This window comes from Bacillus rossius, chromosome 10 (genome assembly GCF_032445375.1).
Source record: "Bacillus rossius redtenbacheri isolate Brsri chromosome 10, Brsri_v3, whole genome shotgun sequence".
Taxonomy (NCBI): domain Eukaryota; kingdom Metazoa; phylum Arthropoda; class Insecta; order Phasmatodea; family Bacillidae; genus Bacillus; species Bacillus rossius.
Window position 1 is genome coordinate 43,907,805 of NC_086337.1, and position 25,873 is coordinate 43,933,677.

The 25,873-nt window shown below is 40.4% G+C and overlaps 1 protein-coding gene across 6 annotated transcripts in view; it reads left to right on the plus strand.

Moving 5' to 3' along the window:
* LOC134536044 (synaptotagmin-14) overlaps nucleotides 1–25,873 on the plus strand; it is a 252,140-nt gene that overhangs the window by 196,723 nt on the left and 29,544 nt on the right. For all 6 annotated transcript variants that reach the window (XM_063375563.1, XM_063375564.1, XM_063375565.1 and 3 more), the window contains 2 exons: nucleotides 3,176–3,379; nucleotides 24,249–24,529. In XM_063375563.1, the coding sequence (XP_063231633.1) occupies nucleotides 3,176–3,379; nucleotides 24,249–24,529 (485 nt within the window). The remainder of the gene's footprint in view (nucleotides 1–3,175; nucleotides 3,380–24,248; nucleotides 24,530–25,873) is intronic.

Here is a 25,873-nt window from a genome sequence, read left to right on the forward strand (position 1 = left end):
TTGCATTCGTGTTCATCTCATTTATATTATTCTTAGAGTATTCTTTGCACATATATATTTTATAGTACCGTTTATTTACAAGTATTTAACTGGATTGTGGATATGCAATTAATAATTTTTAGTTGCTTTTAGGTTACTTGGCATACATCTTATTTTCAACCCAATATGAATAGTTGTATAAAAATTAAATGAACTAAATATACCGTGGGATATTACTTTGCAAGGCATTTATTGGGGGATAAGTTTTACAGATTTTGCAGTTCCAACACTATAAGCACAGCACAAAATACGAATAATTACACAAAACTGTAAAGCTGATTTGTAAACAAAATACATAAGTTACAATAGTTTACCTCGCGGTTACATACAAATTGATAATATACATAAAAATATTACAAGTTTTCAAAGCTATCATGTTTCATTACGTAGCATATTAAAGTATCTCTTGTTTGTATCCCATTTAACACTAAAATGTATTTTATATATAATGTATCACATATATAACACATGTATATATCATGAATAGTAGTTACTGAAGTAATAAATAATAGTTTAAAAAACTAAAAAAAACACGCTTTATATTGAAAACCAAACTAAAAAATAGAAAATAAATTTTAATAAATTTGAATTAAGAAAAGTGTAATTTTTTTATAAATATAAATTAATAAGAGTGTAAAAAAGAAAATAATGTATTTTATTCAAAAAAAAGCATGGGGTGCATGGTGTCAATACATATAAATATTTTATTGACAGATATGAGTAGAAGGATTATCATTTCGATAATATCTTAAAAAGCACCCCACGCTTTTTTTTAAATAAAATACATTATTTTCTTATTTACACTATTATTAATCTATATTTATAAAAATGTTTTACACTATTCTTAATTCAAATTTATTAAAATTTATTTTCTACATTTTAGTTTGGTTTATTTATAAAAGTGTTTTTTTCCCCCTCAATTTCTTCCAGGTGATCACAAGTTATTACCAAAATGCGTTCCACATATACTGTCTAGAATTGGCACTAACAAGTAAACTTTTTTTTTTTTTGCGTGTGAGACAAGTGTAGGTTACAATTAGTAACTAACAGGATTTGACAGCGTAACCACTCTTGTCGCTAACAAGTTTTGGCAGCATAAACTCATTAAATTAATTCAACGGCAACAATTAATTGTGTTTAGTTAGATTAAGCATAAATTTATTAATGATTCCATTCGTCTGTATTTTTTTGACGTGATAACGTCTTATAAATCGATGAACGCTGGCTGCACGCAAGAAAAAGCATGACTCATTGTCACGTTTCGCCTGAGCCGAGCGTGCAAGAACCGGCCAACCACCGTGCGAGAAAATCTTCTATATTATCAAACAGGTTAAGCCGGACTTTTTAACTAATTGCTCGTGATTATATTTAAACAAATTATTTAAATTAAATTTTCAAAAACTGTAAATAATATTTGAAAATTAAAAAGATTGCAATTTTTCATCAATGTTGTCTTGTGACGTTATCACGTAAAATTGTCGTCCGTAAACCAACTTTACAAGACAACCCCCCTTTTTAGTAGGTAGTTCAGTTGAGGTTATTTTTTTTTTTTTTTATAATCTGCATGTCCTCAAGTTGTCTGTACGGAATACTTGCAAGAAAAACCATAGCAGTTACTAGGTACCCTAATAACACGTTTACATACCCACATCATCGATTCGTTTAGCGTTGGCCAATCTCCTGGCTTTGGCAAAAAAGAACGTACCAGCATGTTAGAATTTCCATGTAATGTTTTTGTTATTGTTTTTGTTGTTGTGAAATGTGTACCCCTGGGGGAAGCCTATGATGTCCATCAATGTTCTGTCCCTGCCCAAACATGGCCGAATATTCACCTTCGGCCAACCTCGGGTTTATTTATACATATTTATATTTCTCTGTTTATTTTAATGTAGCTATTCTAACCTAACTAACCGCCCATAGTGTTTTAAAGTGTTTTAATGCGGCTAACCTAACCGACCACTTTTAATGTTTGAATTCATTATTCCTGCGCAAAAAAAAAAAAAAAAAAAAAATCCCGAGGTTGGCCGAAGGTGGATATTCGGGCGTTTTTCGGGCAGGGACAGAACTTGATGGACATCTTATTTGCACGCTTACACTTCCTAGAAAAAACCTGGAAATACCACCTGGCCTGTGTGCGAGTAGACTCTTTTCTACTCTGTCCAACACTTCATCCAGAACATCCTCTGTCTCCTGTAAATTCCTGCACGTAATGCATGCCAAATTGCATCCCGCATGAATGTGCCCAGGGTTTTTCCCTGTGTCTATGCAGGTTTTACCTGGGCCCAACCTATCTCTAGTTATAGTCTAGATTTAAGAGTGAGGGGAGGTAGTCATGGCGCTAATCGCTGCCACGGCTGGCCAATCCCCTCCTAGCACATGATGCATGCGACCCTCTCCCTGCATGGCTAATCCCAGCATGACCAGGCGTATAGGCTTCGGCCTGAGACGCACCTAGGTCCCTCCCTAACCCGGACCCCTCCAAAATACACTTAGTTTTAGTTAGGTTAGGAAAATAATAATCTACGTCTTGTAATAGAGCTACACATTTTCGAACCTAAGACCGTTCGGTTCCTCCAGAAAACTAAGTAGTACGCACGTTTTGCCGCAGGTGAACGGGCCTCCCATAATACATCGTACAGTAGCAGCTTTGAATATATATACTGTATAGAAGTCGCGAGTGGATAGGATTTACTCTACGTTTTTCAGAAGCGTATGAGAGCAGCTTGGGAACTTCACCGCTGCAGTGCGCTGCCGTAACGCCCTGTATCGTCTTAGTTGTTATTTACACGTTAGAGCGCAGCCCTGTCGCCCACTGTCATTCCCCGCACCCCTCACCTATCATTCCCTGCAGCTCAAGTTCGTTCAACAGGAGGGGGAAGGGGTGTTTGAAGAGTTCGACACTTGTCCGCTAGGGACCACCACAAGTCGATGCCCTAGAGATGGTGGCGATAGCGGCGGTGAATTAACCAACTACTTCAAAACCGTATTAGAAATTTTAACCTGGGCTGGCGACTTCTATACAGTATATATATTCAAAGGTAGCAGTAGCAGGGACGGAACATTGATGGACGTCTTTAGGCTCTTAGTGCCCCTATGGTTCACGTGTACGTGTACGTGTACGTGTACGTGGTCGCAGACAAGGCGTACTCGTACGGCGTGCCCGAGTCGAGCTCCGACAGCGAGGAGGACGTGCTGCGGCGACTGCAGCAGTCGGCCAGCTTCGCTTCCACCAAGCTGCAGCTGTGCGAGCCCGTGGCGGGGCCCTCGACGGCCGAGCCGACCTTCCCGCACCACTCGCACCACCAGCACCATCAGCACCATCAGCTGCGCGCCGTCGTGCGTGAGTAGTAGCCACCGGCACGTCGCAGGTCCCGGGGGCGAACTGTTTTACACTTACGTTCCCAAACTTGTTTTGACGTGACGTCTAATAAATCGATGACCGCCCGGCTGCACGCACGAAAAAAAGAGTCCCGTTACGCACATTGTTCCGTTACGCTGTGCAGGGCCGTAACTAGGGGGCGGGGGGCGGCAAGCGGGGCATACGCCTCGGGCGCAAAGCTGTGGGGGTGCCGAAATAGCTTGCATTGTAATTCCTACTACAACTGGTAACTGGTAAAAATTTTTTAAACTTACATGCCAGGAATATCTATTCTGATTTACAATATAACGTCTCAACATATTTAATGAACAAGTCTAGTGATTATACGGACTACTTTATGGACATAGTGGGTTCATGCATGGAAGGTACAGTAGCACTGAAACTGTTACATGTAGGTACCGAAGATGCTTAAATAGCACCATTTTCCGTGGGAGGGCCCCCGGACCCCCGCTTTATTGGTGTGGTATGTGTAAAAACCGTGAAGGGGGGGGGGGGGGGGGGGGCGCATGAATCCATTCATGCCCCGGGTGCCAGAGACTCTAGTTGCGACCCTGACGCTGTGTCCCGTTACGCTCATTGCACGCTTGCGCCGTTTCCTATCTCTCTTCCATTCGACTGTTCATAAAGTGAAGTGAAAAAAGTTAATGTGGCTTTTTCATTGCTTATTACAACAACAATTTCGGCAATAAAGGTTAATTATTCTTGCATTTTTAAAATCTGATTAGTAGTAGGTATAATTTCAAGTATTTATTCTTTTATTATTAAAATTAAAATGATTCAATTTTTATTCATAAAAGTATGCAATCATTTCATCAATGTTTTGTTATGACGTTGTCACGTTAAACTATCTATCGTCCGTAAACCGACTTTACAGACAACCAATTTTTTTTTTAACTTGTCGACTTTTTTGATTGGCCGAACTTAAACACACAAAAAAAATAATATAACACAATTTTGCATAATTAATTAACTGGAAAAATCGCGGGTTTTTTTTCCAACGTTTTCGTGAAGCTTGGACAAGGAGAATGACATGGAATACATGTATAACTGGAACTTTTTATTTTTAAAGTCAAGTTTACTAGCTATAGTATGATATTTTTTAATTTCGTTCAGAAAAAAATATAATAATTTTCCCTAGCCCTTTTAAAATCCTCAGAATGTTTGTGATTTTAAAATGCTTAATAAACTTAAATAGAAGTGTTTTTTTTTATCATGGAGAAGGTTTTCGTGCTATCCATTTTTTTTTTGTAATTTTCCGCTAGATGGCGCTGCAACGCATCATCTTATAAACTGTTTAACCGATCGCCGTGGGTAAAACAGAAAATCATACCTAGGCCATAGACCTACAAACAGCAATTGTTTGTCGTTTCTCTATGTGCACCACACTGTCCTATTATAGCGCTATCCATTTTGCTTTAACCTCGCGGACAATATATCACCTTGTGTTTTGCCCGGGCAAACGCCGGGTACTGCAGCGAGTAGAATATATAATATGCAAGTCCTCAGTTCGAACGCTCTCAGAATGTAATTTTGGCAATCAGCTCGTCTCAAGCACGTAGTCAGAGCGGGAATTGAAGTTGTGGAGCTAGTCTTGGAGTAATCTCGTCAGCGCTGTGAAGGGGTGATGTCAGCAACCCCATTGGTTGCCCCAACCCCGCAGAGGGTCCTGGCTGGAGCTTCGGTCGGGCAGGAGGAAGGTAGCAGCGGATGTATAAGGGCGACTGAGCACTTGTTGCGCGTGCGGATGTCACCCTTAGATTCTGTCTGAATAAAAAATAGTTGTGGTGACTCGATTTAGTTGAATCCTTGAACTGCGCAAAGATTAAGTTTCACTTTTTTTTTTTAAAGTTATATTTCTAATGCGACTTCCAACAAGGTTGCGTTAAACGTTTAACGCTACCATGGAGAATAACGCTACCATGGAGAATTATTTGCATGCAATTAAAAACTATATTTTTATGATGCCAAAGAAGTATAACTTCTCACGCGCGTACCTAAGTACACGCACCCATTTTTTTTTTTAAAGATGCTTCAACGAACCGTTAGACTTCGACTGGTAAATTTTCTTATAATTTAACAAGTTATTTGTTAATTGATTTGCTTGCCAGTCTGGTGCAATACATGAATCTGTTAATGTAGTACATTACGTCACAATATTGTGCTGCATGTCCATAAAATAATGTCACAGTTATAAAATTTAATAGTATCAACTGTAAATGTTGTAGAATTTTGGTTCATGGTCAAAATTAAAGAGTAACTCAAACAGTTTTTAGAAAAGCGCATGGGCGAGTACTGTTAATTTTTTCTCTCGCTTACAGCGCCACCTGCGACAAATGGCGATCCCTGAGCGTAAAGCGTTTTGTGTTCTGCAGTTCGCTGAGAGTGACTCTGTAATTGCAGTTACCCGTAACGTATCGTTTGTACGAGAGTGGTCAAACGGCGAAGTACCTGACTGTTGGATTGGTCGTAGGTAATGGTCGAGATGACAGAGCTCATTTTCGCAGGCCTCCACGTTCACCTGACATAACGGCATGGGATTTTTTGACGTGACAACGTCTAATAAATCGATGAACGCCGGCTGCACGCACGAAAAAGTGTCCCGTTACGTTGTGTCCCGTTGCGCTCATTGTACGCTTGCGCCGCATCTATCTCTCTTCCACTCGATTGAAACAACCATCGATTTGACTTTTTCGAGGCACATTAAACTTGAAACACTCCCATTCGTTTCCTACTTTTCCTATCATCGTCCTATCCTTAACAGATCAACACAGATTGGAAAAAGTTAAATAGCAAACATGTATAAACGTTATAGTTAAAATAATCTCTTCGTTAAAGTAATAAACATATTTGAATTAATGAGTGCAAATAAAAGTAGATTTATCCATTAAATTGTAGATTTCATTTCACTCCTTTGTATCCATACACAATAGTGATAATTTAATAAAAATGATTCAATTTTATTCATAAAAGTATGCAATCATTTATTCAATGTTATGTTATGACGTTTTCACGTTAAACTATCGTCCGTAAACCGACTTTACAGACAACCAATTTTTTTTCCTCTAGGGCTTTATAGAAATCCGTGTCTACGTTCCGCTGCTACCTAGTGATTTGTCAGAGTTGAGACACGCAGTTGAAGAGGCTATTGCTTCCACTACTCCGGACGTGTTAACCAAAGTATTGGAAGAATTAGGTTGGGTGTGTGCCGTATAAGGTATAACTCAAGGTGTGCATACTTAACCAACTCAATTTGATGTATGATTAGTTAAAAAAAAAGGTATAATATTAAACTGTAATAATATTCCATTGAAACAGGAACGTTCTTTTTGTGGACACCCTGTATTCGCCGGAGCACCCTGCCGAAACCAAAATAGTGACTCCTTAACTTGAACAAAGTGCAAAGGCATTGTGTAAGCATTTCATTTATTTTGGGTTTTCTGTGGGGACCAAGGCCAGACGTCGCGTCACGCTCTGGTGTTTCCGTCGCACGCGACACAGCCAGGCACGCGCGTGTTAGGCGAGACACATATCATTCATTGACCCCGAGTCAGACACCCGAATTATTCGAGTTTGGGTATCCTCGGATATTTATTTTGTGAAAATTAAAAAAAAATGGTGAGTCTTTTAGTACTCGCCAGAGATGTGTAACATCTAACCTCTTTAACAAGCAAATTCATGTGACATCAAGCTGCAAATACACTTATAATACGAAAACGGTATTTTCAACTACATTTCTTGACGCGTATCACAAGTAGTTTACGCACCCGCCGCTAGAATCCGTTGCCGGATCATCTATTTGCTGTAACATCGAGGAGTCTGAACTATATTTAAAAAAAAATAAAATGAGAACGTGGTATTTATTTTAAGTTTCGTCAGGTTTTGCAGTTTTATATTTTTATTTAGTTATTTTTTGGGTGGCGTAAAATTAAGTTGGTAATGCTGGTGACAATGGGCGAAGGTTGGTAGAACCGAGTAATTCTAGTTTCGTAGATAAGCTTCATTTATTTTTATTGTAATTTTTATACATATATTTATGTATTTTTAATGTGTTATTTACACTTCATATTTAACTTGTGGGTTATTAGCACTTTATAGTTCACGTGTGTGATCATTATGAAATTACTTTTCAACGTATTTGCGTGTGAATCGCCCCCACCCCCCTTTTTTTCAGGCAAGGAAATAGAGGGGAGGTAGGGAACAAGCGACAGCTGTTTCTCGGCGTTTGTGGGTAAGATTTTTACCGGGGAGACGGCATGACGCGTGGGGTGCATTTGACAGCGGAGCACGGGAGTTGTGTGCAATATTTAACGACGGGATCGGAACTTGCGGGATTGTGTTCTGGCGAGCCTGACGCGATACAATAAATATTTCTGCGGCGTTTCCGCGTGTGTGCAAGTCGTCGCGTCGGCGAGAACCTTCCACGTTTACCGAGGTACGGTCAGTGGCGTGTGCTTGGTACTGGCAAACGTTGCTCGTGGTGGGGCAGAGTCGACGGCCTGGACTATGCAAGTAAGTAGTCATCGAAGGGGCCCCCCCGCCCCCTCCCTTTTCAACGAGGTCTGATTTAAGAAGACGTCAAAATATCCGCGGAGTTTTCAATTCGCCGAGGCACTGATTTCAATACAAAATTTTTCGCTAGTTCGCGCTGTTAATATTTTTTTCCGATTAGACAGAAATAGGCGTCCCGTCAGTAAAGTAAAAGAAAAAAAATTCTTTGATTCGCGTGGACAACGCTGAATCCTTTTAATGTGATTTACTTTTTGAAAGTACTGTGCATTGGCGAGAAGTGTGTGTTTGTGTGTATGTATATGTATTCATGTATATACACACGTCACAGTAACAGTAATAGGGCATGGCCATGACCCTTTTTTTGGACTTTAAAATTATTGTTATAAGTAAGTTTTTGTATAGGTACCTTTTAAATAATAGTTATAAATTAATTGTGATGTACAGTTTACAGGCCCCTTTTTATGTCAATCATATAAATTTATATTTTTAACACGTGTAAGATTTTCTTTAAGATTAACAATTTAAAAGGTTCACAAACTTATTTACAGAATTTTTGCTACTATGCTAGGTAAGCTCCCACCATTACCTTTTTTTGTAATAATGTTTATAGTGCTGTGATGCTTTACAGAAAAAAAATACTATTTAGTTATTTTTTTCTGCAGCTGTTTAATTATTTAAACTGAGAGTGGGTTCCCCTGCGTCGCGCATATTCTGTGTCTCGCAATACCGGCCGTAAAGGATGTCGACCGTTATTGTCGATCTTTCCGACATTTGCAACGATCCCCTCACAGAATCGCTGATGCTGCCTTTCGTGAAAGGACTAGTCGCTCGCATCTTTCCGTGAGGGGTTTGACTACGTGTTACTTTAATCTGTTGCATTCTTTGGATGAACGAGAACCTCCCAACTTCTTCGGTCTCCCCTGCGAGTATCCTCTCCGCTCCCGTCTTAATCCTGCCCTCAGAGGCGTCGTTAAAGAGTTCCGTCTCCACAACCTGTTATATATAATTACCCTTTTTTGCCTCTTGACGACGTGAAATTTCTAGAGGTGAGGGAGAGGGGGGAAGGGTTTGACTTAATCAAAATCCGGTGTGTCACGGCGGAAGTTCTCTTGAAATATTCCGCGGCAGTTTTTGCGGCCGGCTCGGCGTGGGATGTCCTGTGTGAATGTTTCATCAGCTCTCTGACCCTCACGATGGAACATTATTGGTTTTCTCCCGGGATTAACATTTTAGCAAGTTAAATGCTCTTTGTGTGACGGCCGTAGATACAAAAGATGTTGAATTTATCAGTGTGTTTAAAGCTTCAGGAAAAATCACCCGATTTCGAAAATGCTCAAGTTATCAAAAGTTTATGAAATCATCTAAGTATACACTGAGGGTTCTGTTTCCGGATTTCGTTTTTAAACTGGATTTTTAAAAAAGTGAAAATAACTAACACTCGCCCCTCCCGCAACTCCCCCTCGCGCAACTCCCCCTCCCGCAACAGCCCCCCTCTCAACTGCCCCCCTCTCAACTGCCCCCTCTCAACTCCCCCTCCCTCAACTCCCCCTCCCTCAACTCCCCCTCCCTCAACTCCCCCTCCCTCAACTCCCCCTCCCTCAACTCCCCCTTCCGCAACTCCCCCTCCCTCAACCCCCCTCCCATAACTCCCCCTCCCACAACTCCCCCCTCTCAACTGCCCCCTCTCAACTGCCCCCTCTCAACTCCCCCTCCCGCAACTCCTCCCTCAACTCCCCCTCCCTCAACTGCCCCCTCTCAACTGCCCCCCTCTCAAATCCCCCTCCCGCAACTCCCCCAATCGCAACTCCCCCCTCTCAACTCCCCCTCCCTCAACCCCCCTCCCATAACTCCCCCTCCCACAACTCCCCCCTCTCAACTCCCCCTCCCGCAACTCCCCCTCCCGCAACTCCCCCTACCGCAACTCCCCCTACCGCAACTCCCCCTACCGCAACTCCCCCTACCGCAACTCCCCCTCCCGCAACTCCCCCTCCAACTCCTCCTCCCTCAACTCCCGCTACCGCAATGCTACCTCCCGAATCTCCATATCCCGCAACCAGTCCTCTCCCCATCCCACTTGCTTAAATTACATTTAAGTAAATTTTGGAGAAAGAATAGGGCTTGGTATATAGTAAGGAATTATCCCACCATTTACCTGGTTTGGTTTCGGAAAACGATGTAAAATAGAATTATTGGTCTCTGCGAACGCAAGCCCACGCGTATGGACTTTGTGCACACCTCGTTCGGTAACAACGTGGTTGTTCGGTATTCCACTCTTCCTTTTTCCCCTCCTTCACGAGACGTTACCACGCAACTCACATGTTTGAAGTCGAAAGAGTTACTTCAAGTCCGGAAAACATTATAAACACTGAAGAAGTAAGGTAATTTAAAAGTAGTGTGTTAAAATTTTAAATTTAATTTTTTTTAGAGGTCAGGGACGACAAAAATTTAAAGGTGTATATATTTTGTTCTTAAGTATGGTTATTATCTAAATACTTTTCAGTAACAGAAAAATTTGACTACGTAATTTGGAATAGGAGAATAATTTGTATAAATAAAACAATAAAAACCTATTTAAGAGTAAACAAACATTTGGACTATTTTATCTAGAAAGAAGCTGATAATTTTGTATTGCATATTTGGTTGGATACAACCAAAAAAACCTCTGGAAATACTTAGTAGCCTATATGTTTGACTCGTCTGGAAAACATGAAAAAGTCAAGGATCTTCAATTCTGAAAATCTGCAGTAACCACGGTGGACAAAGTTCATCAAATTAACTGGAAGCCGATACCAGTCAGCTCTAAGCGAAAACGTGGGCGAGAGTGCGACACATAACGTAGCGGCATCGTGTGATACTTTAAATAAAAATTATTCATAAATAGTTAGTTTTATTACGAAATATTTAGCACGAGAGGTTTATGTTACCATAGCAGTATAGTATATTGAGTAGGAGTCTATTATAAAGTTGAAGAGACACTCGTTAGCATTTGGGTATAAAAAAAAAAAAATCTTATTTCTATAAAGGCTAGTGCTGGATGTTTCTTTAGTCTATTTTAAGAGGAACTCGATAGGAAGAATTATAAAAATGTCATCATGAAGTATTTTTTACACCAAGGATACATCAGCAATAAATTAGTGTTAGACCATTATAAAAAAGGCGGGATGATGGGACCACAGATATTAATGCCGCAAATATTGAACACACCAACTCCCTAACTTAAATTTTTACCACCAATATTTTTTTTTTTTTTTTTTGCTAAGAGAAAGTAGAGGAGTTTTCACTGTCCTAATGTTTGTATCGCAAATTTAAAAAAAAAAAATTACAATTATTTTGCTACTGGACGCATCGTCTGCCATCCATCAGATTGGTGTCACGACAACGCTAGGTTCCCGCTCAAAAAAAAAAAAAAATACGGAGGTGTTTCGTGTACCGTCCAGCCACAAGCATTTGGTTCCGGGCGAATTGGCCGTACCCTAAACAGAGACACTGGCAGCTCCTCAGACTGGCGATGACGTCGGCTGTCGCTAGCAACGACGCCGAAGGGAGGCCTTCTTTTCACAGACGAGAGAGCCAAAACCCGAAGTTCCCCGAAGTTCATGTTTTTTTTCCCGTATCTTTAATGTGGCTATCCTAACCAAATCAACAGTCAACAATGTTTTAAAGTATTTATAATGTAGCTAACCTAGGGTGACCAAATCATAAAGTTGAAAAAACGGGACACATCCGAGGAGGGTTTGGGGGCGATACCCTCCAGTCAGAGGGGCCTCCATCGAGGCGTAATCATTGAAACATGCTCTTTTTTTTTGCTAATTTGAGACCTATAATTCTTTTTCAATTTACCTATGAATATGTATTTAATTTAAATTGTGAGGCGTATAATAAATAAAAACAATAATTTTGCAGTGAATACTTATTTATTATAAGTATGTCTGACATACTTAAAAACATAACTAAACAAGGTAACTAAAATGGGTTAGTTCAACTGTCGAGAAGAGGGGAAGACGATCCGAGGAGAGGCGCGACAAAAGTGTATCATCAACCCAACGTAAATACGGGACATTTAGGCGTCCCGGGAGACTTTTTCGGGACCCCGTGTACGATCGTTAAAAAACGGGACAATCCCGTTTTTACGGGACGTTTGGTCACCCTAAGCTAACCTAACCTAATTGACCATTAGTATCCTTTTATCAACACATTTACAATGAACAAAAAAACCGAAGATGCACGATCGGGCGTTTGGCTCTCTCGTCTGTGAAAAGAAGGCTTCCTTCCCGACGCCGAAGCGGCCATCGTCTAGACTGGCGCTGGGGCGGCGCCGACACGCCGCCATTTGCGACGCCATCCTTCTTCCCCTGACAACCCCCTTCCCCCTCCACCCTTTCTTAACTCCACTCGTTTCCCCCGTGCTCCGACAAGCCGGAAGTAAAGGGTTAAAGGGGTAGCCGTGGACGCTATGCGTAAAAGACAAGATGTTTTTCCTTGCAATGCAAGGGTGGTTGCTACGAAACGACAGTACACGCCCGAATTATCGGCGAAATTAAGTGGCAGGGCCACCGCGGATAGTGAAAATCGCGGATAATCCGCAAAAGAACCGAAAATGGGAAACAAAAAAGGAAACATTAATTTAAACTTAAAAATCTAAAACTTTATGTACAGTAAAAGTTACAATCAACAGTAAAAAATTTTAAATGGTGTTAAAATTGTAGTATTTTACTGAATTATTAACGTACAATACATGTCAGTAATGTAAACATAAAAAGTGCTCAACCATACGACTAGAAACAAAGCGCGACAGAAACAAAAATAGCAACGCATGCCAGCCTACTGCGTGAGTTCCGAGAAGGCCTGTGGCGTTTTACTGTATACTGCACACAATACACTCGTCAGTATAGTTCAAATTTGCTAAATTGTAATAAAATACAGGTTTACATATGTGCTGTATTTTTTCGTAGCATACGCGGATAATAGGGAGTTTACTGTACTCTGGTGTGTGAGAAGCAAAGAAAAGAAAAAGAAAACGAATCAAAACGTAATTATTTTAAAGCAGACTGTAATAAGTCACTGTGCACGGGAACAATTTATCAACACGTATGGGGAAAGGAGAAATAGTCTCTTCACGATGTCTCCTAGTTAATAACTGACATGGTTATAAAACAGTATTTCATTTCACCGTAGTAAATAGCTACCATGCGTTTTTCGTGTTTCTTATTTTAGACAAGACTTTTTTTAACCCTTAAAAAGATGGGTTTCAAAACTTTTATACAGTTCAGATTTAGTTTTCGTGATGCATCCGCTCTTGTGACATGGATCTGAAACTATTCCAGTTCCAGGGAAAATGATGTGTGTCGATGATTTCCTCCTCGCGATATTACTACACTTGTCGTCCAGGTGTCGTCACTTCACTAAACGCGCTAACTTATAACTGACAAACTGCTGACTGACATGTGCTGCTTGCATAGTGAGATAGAAGAATAAAAAAAACAAGTGTGTGCGTGGAGTCCACGGGCGAGAAAGTGAAAATTCTCGCTCATTAGGTGTAGATAGAGATAAATTATTAGTAATATTTTTAATTGAACAAGAGATAATGATTGAGAATAGAAAGAATGCGGGTATTATCTAAAAAAAAAAAAATGGTTGTCTGTAAAGTCGGTTTACGGACGATAGTTTAACGTGACGTCATAAAAAAAATTGATGAAATGATTGCATACTTTTATGAATAAAATTGAATCATGTTTATTGAATTATCACTATTTTGTATGGATACAAAGGAGGAGTGAAATGAAATCTACAATTTAATTGATAAATTCACTTTTATTTGCACTCATTAATTCAAATATGTTTATTACTTTAACGAAGAGATTATTTTAACTATAACTTTTATACATGTTTGCTATTTAACTTCTTCCAATATGTGTTATTCTGTTAAGGATAGGACGATGATAGGAAAAATAGGAAACGAATGGGTGTGTTTCAAGTTTAATGTGCCTCGAAAAAGTGAAATCGATGGTTGTTCCAATCGAGTGGAAGGGAGATAGATGTGGCGCAAGCGTACAATGAGCGTAACCGGACAATGTGCGTTACGGGACACTTTTTCGTGCGTGCAGCCGGCGTTCATCGATTTATTAGACGTTGTCACGTCAAAAAAACTGAGTATACAAACAAAAGCAGCATTACCAGAATGCCGTAGCATAACTGCAGCGTCATTTCCACCTCTCCCCTGCCGTCTCCTCTTCCGGCCGTTACAACTAGCATGTACCTATTCCCCCCTTCTTTCCGTCTTCCCATTCGACCGCTAGCGCATGCGTTGGAGTGGCGTCGCCGCTGACGCACTCTCCTCCTCTACCGGTTCCCCCCACCACGTACCTAACTATTCCCCTCGTGAGATCGGAATTTTCGTGACGCTCAAATTTTTTAGTAACCTCCTCAGCAAAGAAGTTTCACTTGAAAAAGCTAATAACAAAAACGTTACTGCAGCGCTGTGGAAATGGGCGCGCTGCTGAGCGAAGCGAAGGACTATGCTTGAAGACGTCACGCGCTTGAAAGCAGGCCAGGGGAGTGTAGTGTGTGTGTTTGGTGTGTGTGTGTGTGTGTGTGTGTGTGTGTGTGTGTGTGTAGAAGAGAAGAGTTGGGAGGGGGGGAGGAACATCACCTTCGGGCGACGTTCCCACGCTGTCTCCGTCCATCAATCACCGCTGCGAACCGGACGTCGACATCTCTATGATCGTGGGAGAGCGGCATCCGTCTTCAGCTCCCTCTTGCGCACGTGAAATGGCCATCCTCGCGGACTCTTGAAGCGACGAGTAAACAAGCTATCAACCAGGGCTGCCGAGAGAAATACCCCCCCCCCCCCCCCCCTCCGCGGGGGGGTGGGGGCAAGAAAATCACATTTTCAGCATACCCCGCCCTTTCATTTAATAAATAACTCTTCAAACTCCTCACTATTTAAACAATTGGTTGTCTGTAAAGTCGGTTCACGGACGATAGTTTAACGTGACAACGTCATAACAAAACATTGATGAAATGATTGCATACTTTTATGAATAAAATTGAATCATTTTTATTGAATTATCACTATTTTGTATGGATACAAAGAAGGAGTGAAATTAAATCTACAATTTAATTGATAAATTTACTTTTATTTGCACTCATTAATTCAAATATTTTTATTACTTTAGCGAAGAGATTATTTTAACTATAACTTTTATACATGTTTGCTATTTAACTTCTTCCAATCTGTGTTATTCTGTTAAGGATAGGACGATGATAGGAAAAGTAGGAAACGAATGGGAGTGTTTCAAGTATAATGTGCCTCGAAAAAGTCAAATCTATGGTTGTTCCAATCGAGTGGAAGAGAGATAGATGCGGCGCAAGCGTACAATGAGCGTAACGGGACAAAGCGTAACGGGACAATGTGGTTAACGGGACAAAGAGTCATCCTTTTTCGTGCGTGCAGCCGGCGTTCATCGATTTATTAGACGTTGTCACGTCAAAACAAAATCAAAATAATGCAAACCTTTTCAGAGTTGATAATGCTGAATAAATAGGACAGCACTAAGTGCATTTTAACAGCGTTTTCAGGTAAAAATGTTTTAAATGTTTTCTAATAAAAACATGAAATGTTCATCCCTTTTTAAAATAATGTGACGAAATTTTTTTTTGCTTATTAAAACTTTACAATTTACGTAATACTGAGCAACTTGAAATATAACATACTTAATAGGTACCGAATGAATTAAGTTAATGACCATTTAAAAATTATTTTCTCGCGCATTCATACTAGCTAACGTTTCAATAATAGAGCGGAAATTCAATGTCTGCTAAGGCTTGATTCAGTCAGTGCATAATGTTCGTGGATCAGTGAGAATTTGTTAGCCCATTGTTCACATCGGGCAATTCTTTAATCTGTTACTGAAAGATCTTAATGCTCAAGTAATAAGAAACACGACAGAATTTGAGCACGCAACACACATATTCGGAAATAAATTTTTAAATAAATGGATACAATAAAAAAAAGCGCCCATGTTATATCGTGAGTCTATCACCAGACGCAATATATCAATGCACGCGAAGGAACAAAAACTTTGCCCAAACCTGTTCCGCACTTGGCAATTAGCATTTCGCATTTTGTAACGGTTCGACTCTTCACCACCTTTTCATGGCGATGCATTTGTATCATGCATTTAAACGTGTTGGTTTCTTCAAAATAATAGTTGGGTCTAGGACTTACGGTGACATGACCAAAAAAACAAAAAAACAAGTCTTTATATACTCGCCAGTGATGTGTTACATGTAACCTCAGTTAACAAGAAAATTCATGTGTTGTCATGTTTCAAATACACCTATAAAACGAAACTCGGGACACGAGATCTAACATATAATTCTTAAAAATAATTCTGAGCGTCATTATGCTCTAATTGTGTTTTCAACATATTCCTGAACGCGTAACCCACATAGTATCTTCACCCGCCACTAGAATTCGTTGTTGGAGCAGCTGCGTTGAATTTCAAATCATTCAATTTGGAGACCGAAATTATAAACTATTTACTTATACGACTCCGATACATGCGAAAAAGAATTGAAAAAAGAAATTCTAAACCTCTGCTTTGGACCAGATATTCGACAAGGATTATTTAAAAAAAAAATAAAACCCATCTTGGTAAAAAAATTAAACATTTAATACTAACAGTTTTCCTTTGGCTTTGTGAACTTTGCCACAGATGGCAGCACCGTGGTTACATATTTCCGTTCTATGCGACTTCCGTTCCATTCACGAAAGTACTCCTGCCAAATGACGTATACCGAGAGCTAAGATGTTTACACAAAAAAAAATCCCGTTCGTCGGTGCGTACACACTTATATGGTAAAACGAAACACCGTGCATTTTGGCCCTAGCTGCTGATCGTGAAACGCAGAAACCTACGGCGTCTGAGTAAACAATGTCGTCACGCACAAATACGGAAAGGGGGGGGTAGGGAGAAGGTGAACTAGGCCAACGTATTGTTAGCGTTGACCTGTGGATGACAGGGGCTGGCCCTAATGCCCCATTCAGCGGTACCGCGCGGCGTATTTGGCTGCAGCACGCAAGAAAATGGACAAAGAGGTGGTTTAAGAAGGGGAGGGGTGGGGGAACAACCCTCTCCATCCATTCCCTCCTACCCTTTTCGAGCTTTTATCGATCTTTCTAAGTGTGATAGCATTACGGTCGGCCGCAGATTAAGAGGGTACATGAGCCGGATGTTGACGCTCCTCGAGTTGGCGAAGAAAGTGTTGGTCTTTGTCACGCAATAACGCCATTTGTCTCGCTTTTGGGGTGAGAGAGAGAGAAAGGTATTTAAAACCATGCGTAGTAGAGTTAAATCTAGGTCTTGCATGTTCTGTTGATTTTGGTTTACGTGTAAAACTTAAAGCTCTCGGTATAGGGCATTTGATAGAAGTAATTTCGCGAATATAACGGAAGTTGCTTAAAGCTGAAATTTGTAATAACAAAATGTTGCCGCCATCTGTGGCGGATGGCGCGAATCAAAGTTCACAAAGCCAAAGGAAAATATTATTGTAGTATTAACTGTTTAATGAATTATAACAAGATGAGCAGTATTTTAATTTAAAAAAATTTCCTTCCAAAATTAGATTCAGAGCTGGGATTTAGTATTGTTTCAAGGTTTATTCCATCGCTTTCATTGGAGCCTTTTCATTATGTGGTTTAAATTGACTCTCTGAAAATCGAATGATTCGATAGTTGACGTAGCTGCTCCGGCAGAGATTTCTAGCGGCGGGTGCGGAAACTACGTGTGATTCGCTTTCAACAAATGTAGTTGAAAACACTATTTGCGAATATTTATCAAGCTCGGCATTATGTTAAAGAATTCTACGTTTCGTATTATAAGTGTATTTGCAACATGAGAACACTTGAATTACTCGTTACTGAGTTTACATTGTACACATACTGATGAAAGATTCAATGGATGGGGAGTTTTGTTTTAATATAATTTCTTATACTGAAAGACTCGCTCGCATTTTTTTCCCTTCATTTATGTATTCAGGGGCTATTTATAAAATTTAAACTCAGTACCTCCCTTCTATTTATTGTACTGTGTCAAATATTTCCATCATATAGGCCTATTCACTGTTTTTATAATGTGTGTAAAAAGTCACTGAAGTCTTCGTAATTATCACTTGCGCGACTTTTTACACACATGACATTACTCTAAGTGAACATCTGTTAAGAAATATTGTGACAGTAATCGAGCTAAAGTTTTAGTAATAGTCCTTCAATAAAATTTATGACAGCAAATGGCAGCTTTAAAAGATCACATTAAAGGGGTAGCTACAACACGTTATGACCTAGACTCTACTAGTTCACTTTCTAATTATTTTTTGAAAGCTCATGTGATATTTTGCTCTTTTTTATTGTATTTCACATAATTTATACTGATACATTTGTTAGTATTTCTTTTATTTATTTAATATTTTTTGTGTTTTGGCAGTTACCTTTTTTACACTTTTTTTTGTGTAAGTTGGTACCTCTGGTAAGACTTCGTGGAACGGTCTAGAAAGTTTTATATGAAGTATGATAATTTGAACGTTTAGAGACTGCAAGGTATTTTTATACATTATTATATTATTGTAGTGTGTTCATAAATACCGTATCATTTTATTAGATGTTTAGTGAGAAAAAAAAATGAGAACTTGCATTTGACCAGCGTGGTGAGTGACGTGTGACTCTGGTGCGCCCGGAAGGCATTGGTCGGTGTAGTGGGGGGTGGGGGGATTTGTAGTCCAGCAGCCGAGCTGTGGCGATATAGAGCTGTAGCAAACCGTATGTATTCGGTACTGAGTAACCAAACGTTACACACGAATGCATTTCGTTACTCGCATTTTTCGTAGTATGAAGCAGTTCACTTTACCTATTAAATCAAATTAAATTTAGAATGATTTAAACACAAGTCTGGTTCAAAATACGGAAAAATTAAAAAAAAAAAATGCACCTTACGCAGTTTGGTATGTAATGTTTAAGTATGTTTTCAACAAAAAACTAATGTTGCGGCGCCGTGACGTCATACTGTACTGTACGCGTACGCAATACGACTCGATTCGTTGCTCTAACATAACATAAAATGTTATGAGGTATCAGGAGTAACGTAACGATACGATAGTAACGAGTACTAACTGTTACAGTAACGAATACATACGAGTACGCTTTTTTTTCGTTACTTTTACACCTTTAGTGGCGAACGGGCATGCGTGCACGAATGCGGTTTTTTTTCCTAACCTAACTAATAATTAAGTGTATTTTGGGAGGGGTCTGGGTAGGGAAGACTCTTAAGTGCGTCTCAGGCCGAAGCCTGTACGCTTTAAGCATGCAGGTTATGAACCATGCAGGAGGGGGACTGGCAAGCCATGGCTGCGATTGGCGCCATGACTAACTCCCCTCATCGACTATTCTAGACTAAAAACTAGATAAGTTGGGCCCAGGTAAAACCTGCATAGACACAGGGAAAACCCTGGGCACTGACATGCGGGATGCAAAATTCATGCATTAATTACAAGCAGGATGGTTCTGGAAGAAGTGTTGGACAGAGTAGAAAGACTACAATGCAAATGGGCGGGAGCTTGAAAATTTTGTCCGCATTTGGTTTGGTGGCACTGGTTGTTTCGGGGGCGACTTTGTCGTTTCCCACCAGGCTGCCAGCCTGTCTAGACTAAGTTAAGAAGGGGGAAAATTCGTGTGCGCTGTTGAATTTGAGCGGTAATGCGCGCGGCGATTTTTATATTAGATGGTTAGTGAGAAAAAAAAAGTTGAACTTGCATTTGACCAGCGTGGTGAGTGACGTGTGAATCCGCTGCGCCGGGAAGGCAGCGGGAGGGGAGGGGATGGTGGTCGAGCAGTCGAGCAGTCGAGCAGTCGAGCCGTGGCGGTTGGACGTGTTGCGTGTGCGTGCGTGCGTGCACGAATTCGTTGATTCGTGCGGCGAAAAAAAAAAAAAAAAGACTTATTCTCCGGCAGAGCGTCCGTGATGCGGGGTATCGCGTGTGTTGGCTGCGGTTTTTTTAAATATTTTTTTTCAGTTCATTAACTAATTACGTGAAACTGCTTGGTGTAGCACCGAATTAATATGTGGCTGCAAGTTTGCCGGTAACGCGGCTCGGGAGTGCCAACGACACGTGAGAAAGGGCAAAAAAACAAAAAAATTAACGATATTGGCATTTCGTTGCGAGAGGCCTTCAAGTGTGGAATCTGCTAGTTCCTGACTCTGCCTGTGTTCCGAGCGTGCAAGAGCTCGGGTTATGGCCGTGGGTTTCGGCCGTCCTTGCCCACTGCAAGTAGGAAATCACCGACCAGCAATATTACAAGTAAGTCGCAGCGTGGCCGGCCGCCCATGGCCGATTCGACGGTGAACTTGTTTCGAACCCAGTGACGTCAGGCGTAGTTAAGCTACCGTGTAAGGACGAAACGAGTGTTTTGGTGGAAGTAATTTGCAAAAAAATAATGCACTCATAAATTAAATAAAAGAATTTTTTTTATATTGTTTGCTCCCCCCCCCTTTTTTTTCCCCCTTTATTTTTTCACCCGACTGAGACGGACATTTTTGCGCAAGCTGTCACAAACAATAAATTAATGGCCATTTACGAACAAATGTTTAGTTTTAGGTTTAGTTTAAATTAGGTTGTTTTGAGAGACTGTTTACAGGACGCAAAAAAAAAATATCCTTTTTAGTATTTTTGTAAACTGTTGTATGATAAAGGAATTCAGTGTGGAAATTTGTTTTCAGAGTGAAAGTAATTGCTTGCGCGCGTAAGATTTATAAGGGACGGTTGTATTTTTTACATAAAAAAATTAATTAGTTTGTTATAATAACTTATGCTCGCCGAGTTTTAATGTAATGCTTAAAATATTACATCAGCTCACCCCCTAGTATCAAAATTGGTTACGTTGGTGAAAGATCTTATATTTATTAAAGCATATTTAAAATACTTATTTGTTGAAAATTTATTTATTTTTATGCCTGCAATTTCACTTATATGTTTATGCTTAAAAATGTGATGGAGGGGGGGGGGGGGAAGAAATAAAAGGAAAATAGTTTTTAAAGTATTTTAACTTACTCATACATTGGAGGAAAACAAACATAACTTGACATTATGGTATTTATTTTTTTATTTTTGCAAAATATTTTACTTTAATCGTTATTGTATTGCGACGCTGTTCTAGTATGTGGGAAAATGTTACCGCTCGTTTAAAAAAAAAAGGGTGGGGAGGGGGTGTGGAAGCCACAACGTTCCAAATCATTATTTAATGTTTACTTTGAACACCACAAAGCAACAAAAAAAAATCTACAAGATTAGCAGTATGCCTATTCAACGCAAATAAAGTTGACTTGGAACGCGATACGCCCCATTAGGTTCAGTCTTTCACTATGTAAGAGACGAGCAGTAGAGAGCCACTGTAAAGCCTAGCTTCAGCAATAACTCTTCGTTTTGAGTTAAAAACTTTGTTAAAATTTCCATTTATTTTCTAAGTATTCATTTTTAAGTGTGCAAGATATTTTGCAATTGTAATATGTATCTACTATATTACCGAGTTCTAACACTAACCGCCCGCCGTGTGTTACGTTTTTTCCGTCGTTGCCTAGCAACAAACTTTATTTGTTACAAATATAAACAGTGAACATTCCAGACTTACTTATTTTAATTGTAAATACATTTGGACGTTTTATTTGCGCTAATTTAAGCCATTTTCAGTAAATAAAGAAATTAATTGGAACTTCAACAGCCGTTTCCGCGATGGTGCGTCGTGATTGGCCGGCCGAGGAGCGGCCGGTACGAAAGCGACAATGTAAAATATAGAAGGTTTTCCTGGACGTCTGTCCTGAGTGCGTGTGCCGACGGAGTCTCGGCAATCGGGATATTTTGTTAATATTCCGCGCACTGACACTCTTGTCATATTAAATCGGTTTCGCGACATCGCCGTGAACATTTGTGTGTAATTATCTCCGCGATTATTACGTGCGTGAGTGTGATATCTGCGTTCACATCTGGACCCCAACAACCATCGGCTAAGGTAGGCTGTTGCTACTACGGTTTGAGGTGACGCCACGTTATATCATGTTTCCCTAGTGACTTTAGGATTTCAAGGTGAACTACTTCGACATTTTAACAAATTCAATTAAACATTTTCACACGTTAGAGTTACCAAGACTAGTAGTCCTGAGAGTACCGTTTCGTTGAAATACCTTACCGAACTACGCCGGAGCAGTTTAAGAAAAACATTCCCTGAGATTTTTAGAACATTATAAATATAAATGAACATTTGAAATAATTGTTTGCACCGTAACGGCAACTAGCTTCGAACATTATTTCTTCCTTGGTCATCATACGGATTGTCATTATTATAGTGTACTGTAGTGACCCAGTTGCTATTTCTTTTTTTATTTTTGATTAAATATCAATTTGTTATCGCAGTAATTTTATATGTATGAATCTAATCCTGACCATATATAATGTACGTAATTTGCTAGCTGTTAGAGGGCCGCAGTAACTGTCATAATTCATATAATTTAAACATTTGTCACGCCACTTTGTGGGGCCTTACATGTTATATACAGAGTTGTGATAATTACTACACTATGAAGATAAGGAAGGGGGGTGGGAAGGATGTTTTTTTTTTTTTTACTTGAAATATTAACACTGTTAGAAATTACGTCAAAATGTACGGAATTTTAAATGAACGAAGAGTTTCGTACTTTAAAACTACGCCGTATTTTGATTTCCGAGTTGTATGTTTCGTTCTAAACAAATACCGCACAAACCAACACGTGGACAAAAGTGTGTCCGAGCAGGTTTTTGAAGGGTTTGTTAGTATACCAAGAATATTCTTCTCGAATTACGTTCAAAGGAGGTTGATCTCAAGTGTCTGTAAATTTACGAAGATAACGGTAAATCTACGAAGATCATTGGATAATTTGTAACCAGTGTATCTTCATGGAAGGTGAAAATTCTTGGCAGTGCATTGTTGGAACCAGTAAAGCGTCATTGTGTTCCTGTGTCTCTTTACCTCCCTTCTCCTGATGATAAATTGTAATAAAGGGGAAGATCCATGGCCCCCGCGTTCGATTACGGGCCCTGGACACAGGATCGGAGACGTTCCCCCCCCACCCCCCCACCGCCTCCCCAAAAACACACACACACACACACACAATTTTACAGTCACGTGCTACATTATAATTGCATGGTTATTTCTTACCTGCACTCTTTTTTTAGAATGTTATTTAACCTGCAAATACAGGGTAAAATTATGGTCACTATTTTATTAGTCCAAAACTAAGCTTTATTTATATTTTTTTTAACTTTAAAATAACCGCAGCGAGTGTGAATAGTTAATTTCACACACTTGAGACAAAAACAAACGGGACTGGGCCCAGGTCCTGGACCCAGGGGTCCACCCATGGTGTCCACAGCTAGTACTTTAGTACTAGATCTAGTACTTTTACAACTTTTTTAGTGGTCTTGTACAGATCCAGTACATTTTTCTTGAATATAATAATATTATTATAGTAACTCCAATATTTTTTATTATTAAGCGTAATTATTTAAAAAAAACTATGGCACATATGTGTGTGTGGTGTGATATATTTAAGTTCGAGCATTGCAATGTCATAATAACTTCCTAAATTGTTAAAAAAAAAAAAAAAAAAAAAAACATAAATTATAATTTAGTACTTTTTTTTTCAAATCTAGTACTTTTTTCTCGCCTAAGTTGGTACGAAATTTTTTTTTTTCCTTGTGGACACCCTGGGGTCCACCCAGCCCCACCCTTGTGAGGGCCGTGGGAAGATCTTGTGGTACCAGCCCGAAGCTTTGTATATATATTACTGTATAGAAGTCGCGAGTGGATAGGATTTACTCTTACGTTTTTCAGAAGCGTATGGATGAGCAGCTTGGGAACTTCACCGCTGCAGTGCGCTGCTGTGTAACACCTTGTATCGTCTTAGTTTGTTATTTACACGTTAGAGCGCAGCACTGTCGTCCGCTGTCATTTCCCCGCACCCCTCCCACCTATCATTCACTGCAGCTCAAGGTCTTTCACCGGGAAGGGGGAAGGGGTGTTTGAAGAGTTGGACACTCGTCCGCTAGGGACCACCACGAGTCGATGCCCCGGAGATGGTGGCGATTGCGGCGGTGTGAATTAACCAACTGCCTCGAAACCGTATTTAGAAATTTTAAACCTGGGCTGGCGACTTCTGTACAGTATATATATATTATAAGCCCGAAGGTATCTGTCGGCGGGTGGGGAGCGCTGACCCTTGGACGGGGGTGTGTGTCGCAGAGGCGCCGTCCAAGGGCGCGGACCAGATCTCGCTGGCGGAGAAGGGCAAGGCGGGCGGCAGCAGCCCTTCCTCCGGCTCGTCCACGACCAGCGGCGCAGAGGACGACCCCCGGCAGCAGAGGGACCGCGCGCTGCGCCACCGCGACGCCAAGGGCTCCGCCTCCGCCGCCGCCCCCCGCAAGGCGGCGCAGTGCTGCGTCGACGCCGTGGACGAGGCCCTCGTCGCGGCGTCCCCGCCCCCGGAGCCGCCCCCGGCCGCCGCCGCCAGCAACAACCAGGACGTGAGTTGTCGCTCCCTTCCGCGTCTCCGCGGCGAGCAGGGCCGGCGCGTCCGTACAGGCGAACTAGGCAACCGCCCAGGGGCGCCAAGTAGCTGGGGGCGGCGCAGCACGACACATAACAGCTGATACAACATGTTTAACGATTATTGAAACTAGATTAAAATGGAATTTTTTTAACAGTTGGGAATGTTTATATTGATATAAGTATATTATTAAAAAGTCCACGGTGACCTGTTTATGATATTTAATAAGTAAAACAGTAAAAAACACAAGCCTGCTTACATTTGATTGTTGACAAAATCTTAGGCTTACGTGATGTATTTTGAGGCAAGGCATTTTTTTTTTGTGGTGTCCGGCCCGGGTTGGGGTGGGGGGGGGGGGGGGGGGCATTAAGGTTTTTCGCCTAGGGCGCCAATTTACCTTGCACCGGCCCTGGCGGCAAGTGCTGGCTCTTGAGCGAGACTGTTCCGGTTGTGGGTGGCACGGAATACCTCACAAATCTAATACCCAATGTAAAGCTATTTTAACGCATTTCTGATGTCTTAAAGGTCATCATACAAACTATGGATGCATTTGAAATTGAGTACTTATTTAAAAAAAAAAAAAAAAGCAGTTCAGACACAGTGAAATAGCAAAAACGTCTCGGAAAGGAATTACTAGAAACAATTTACTTGTAACTTTTCACCGGTATTACACCTAAGTACCTTAAAAAGCCTAAAATTTAACAGACTTCGAAGGTCATTCGTGGCCTGCAGTAGGTTGTATTTTATATCTCACTTTTTTTTTTAAGATCTCGTGAGAGTAATGTAAAAAGTAACGGAAAGGGGGTCACTATCTATAATTTATATATAATCTGATTGCTGGCTTCCGCGGCCATTCTATAATAAACTAATTTAACTTCAGAGGAGAGCCGCGTTGGAATGGTAGATCGTATCGACGTTTTGCTCTGCATTACATCAGGCATCTTCAGGGTTGAGAAATCAGTTATCACTTTCACACGGCTCAATAGTTTATGAAATAATTAATTACGAAGCTCTTTTTTTATTGCAAATGTTACGAATAAAAAAAAATTCTGGCCCTCACGTATCACATCGTTTTATTCTTTCAGTCGGTGAACAGAAGTAGAACGATACGTTTTGGGAGGCGCTATCGTACAAAGATAGGATGCAGTTGTACAAAATTATATTAAGTAAATTATAGATTGGCCACGGAACATTTTCTATATGTATCGTGTCAAATACTGAACTTAGTTTCATTCGACTATAGGGACTGGAAAAAAAAATAAATTGGCGGGGTTAAACGACCTCCAGGATACATGGGCGTGTTTGTTCATCGGTTGGGTAG